The 423-nt window shown below is 29.1% G+C and overlaps 1 protein-coding gene across 1 annotated transcript in view; it reads left to right on the top strand.

Moving 5' to 3' along the window:
- The window catches only part of LOC107474926 (uncharacterized), a 3,068-nt gene extending 2,651 nt beyond the window's left edge, over nucleotides 1-417 (top strand). The window contains exon 5 of the mRNA XM_016094571.3: nucleotides 223-417. Within this exon, the coding sequence (XP_015950057.2) occupies nucleotides 223-242 (20 nt within the window). The 3' untranslated portion in view covers nucleotides 243-417. The remainder of the gene's footprint in view (nucleotides 1-222) is intronic.
- Nucleotides 418-423: the final 6 nt, after the last annotated feature.

Here is a 423-nt window from a genome sequence, read left to right as displayed (position 1 = left end):
ACGCTATAGACTCTATCAATATAAATACAATATTTTGATTTTTTCAATATATATGCATTATTATTTTTTCCAGGACTTTTTATAATAAAATATATAAATTAAATATGATTAATTTTATGGTTGTTATATAATGATTAAGTGATATACTTGTTGCCTGTTAATTAATTAATATTGGGTAACACTAACACAGACACTTGGTATATATTATTTTTTGATGAGCAGTTGTGGTGCTGGAACTATGAAGAAATTAAATGTGTACAAGGAAGATATCTTAGGCACGCCTAATTTCACATCGAGGGCGAGCTTTCATCAGAAAGTAGTTAGGGAGATTAATTGACAACCTAAGGGAGAGAAAAGTGTGACATCAACTCTTAATGATCTTAATATACTAGACAGATCTATAAAGTGGGAATGTCCAGTGTA

The sequence above is a fragment of the Arachis duranensis genome, chromosome 2 (assembly GCF_000817695.3).
Source record: "Arachis duranensis cultivar V14167 chromosome 2, aradu.V14167.gnm2.J7QH, whole genome shotgun sequence".
Taxonomy (NCBI): Eukaryota; Viridiplantae; Streptophyta; class Magnoliopsida; order Fabales; family Fabaceae; genus Arachis; species Arachis duranensis.
This window is presented reverse-complemented; position numbering and strand designations above follow the sequence as displayed.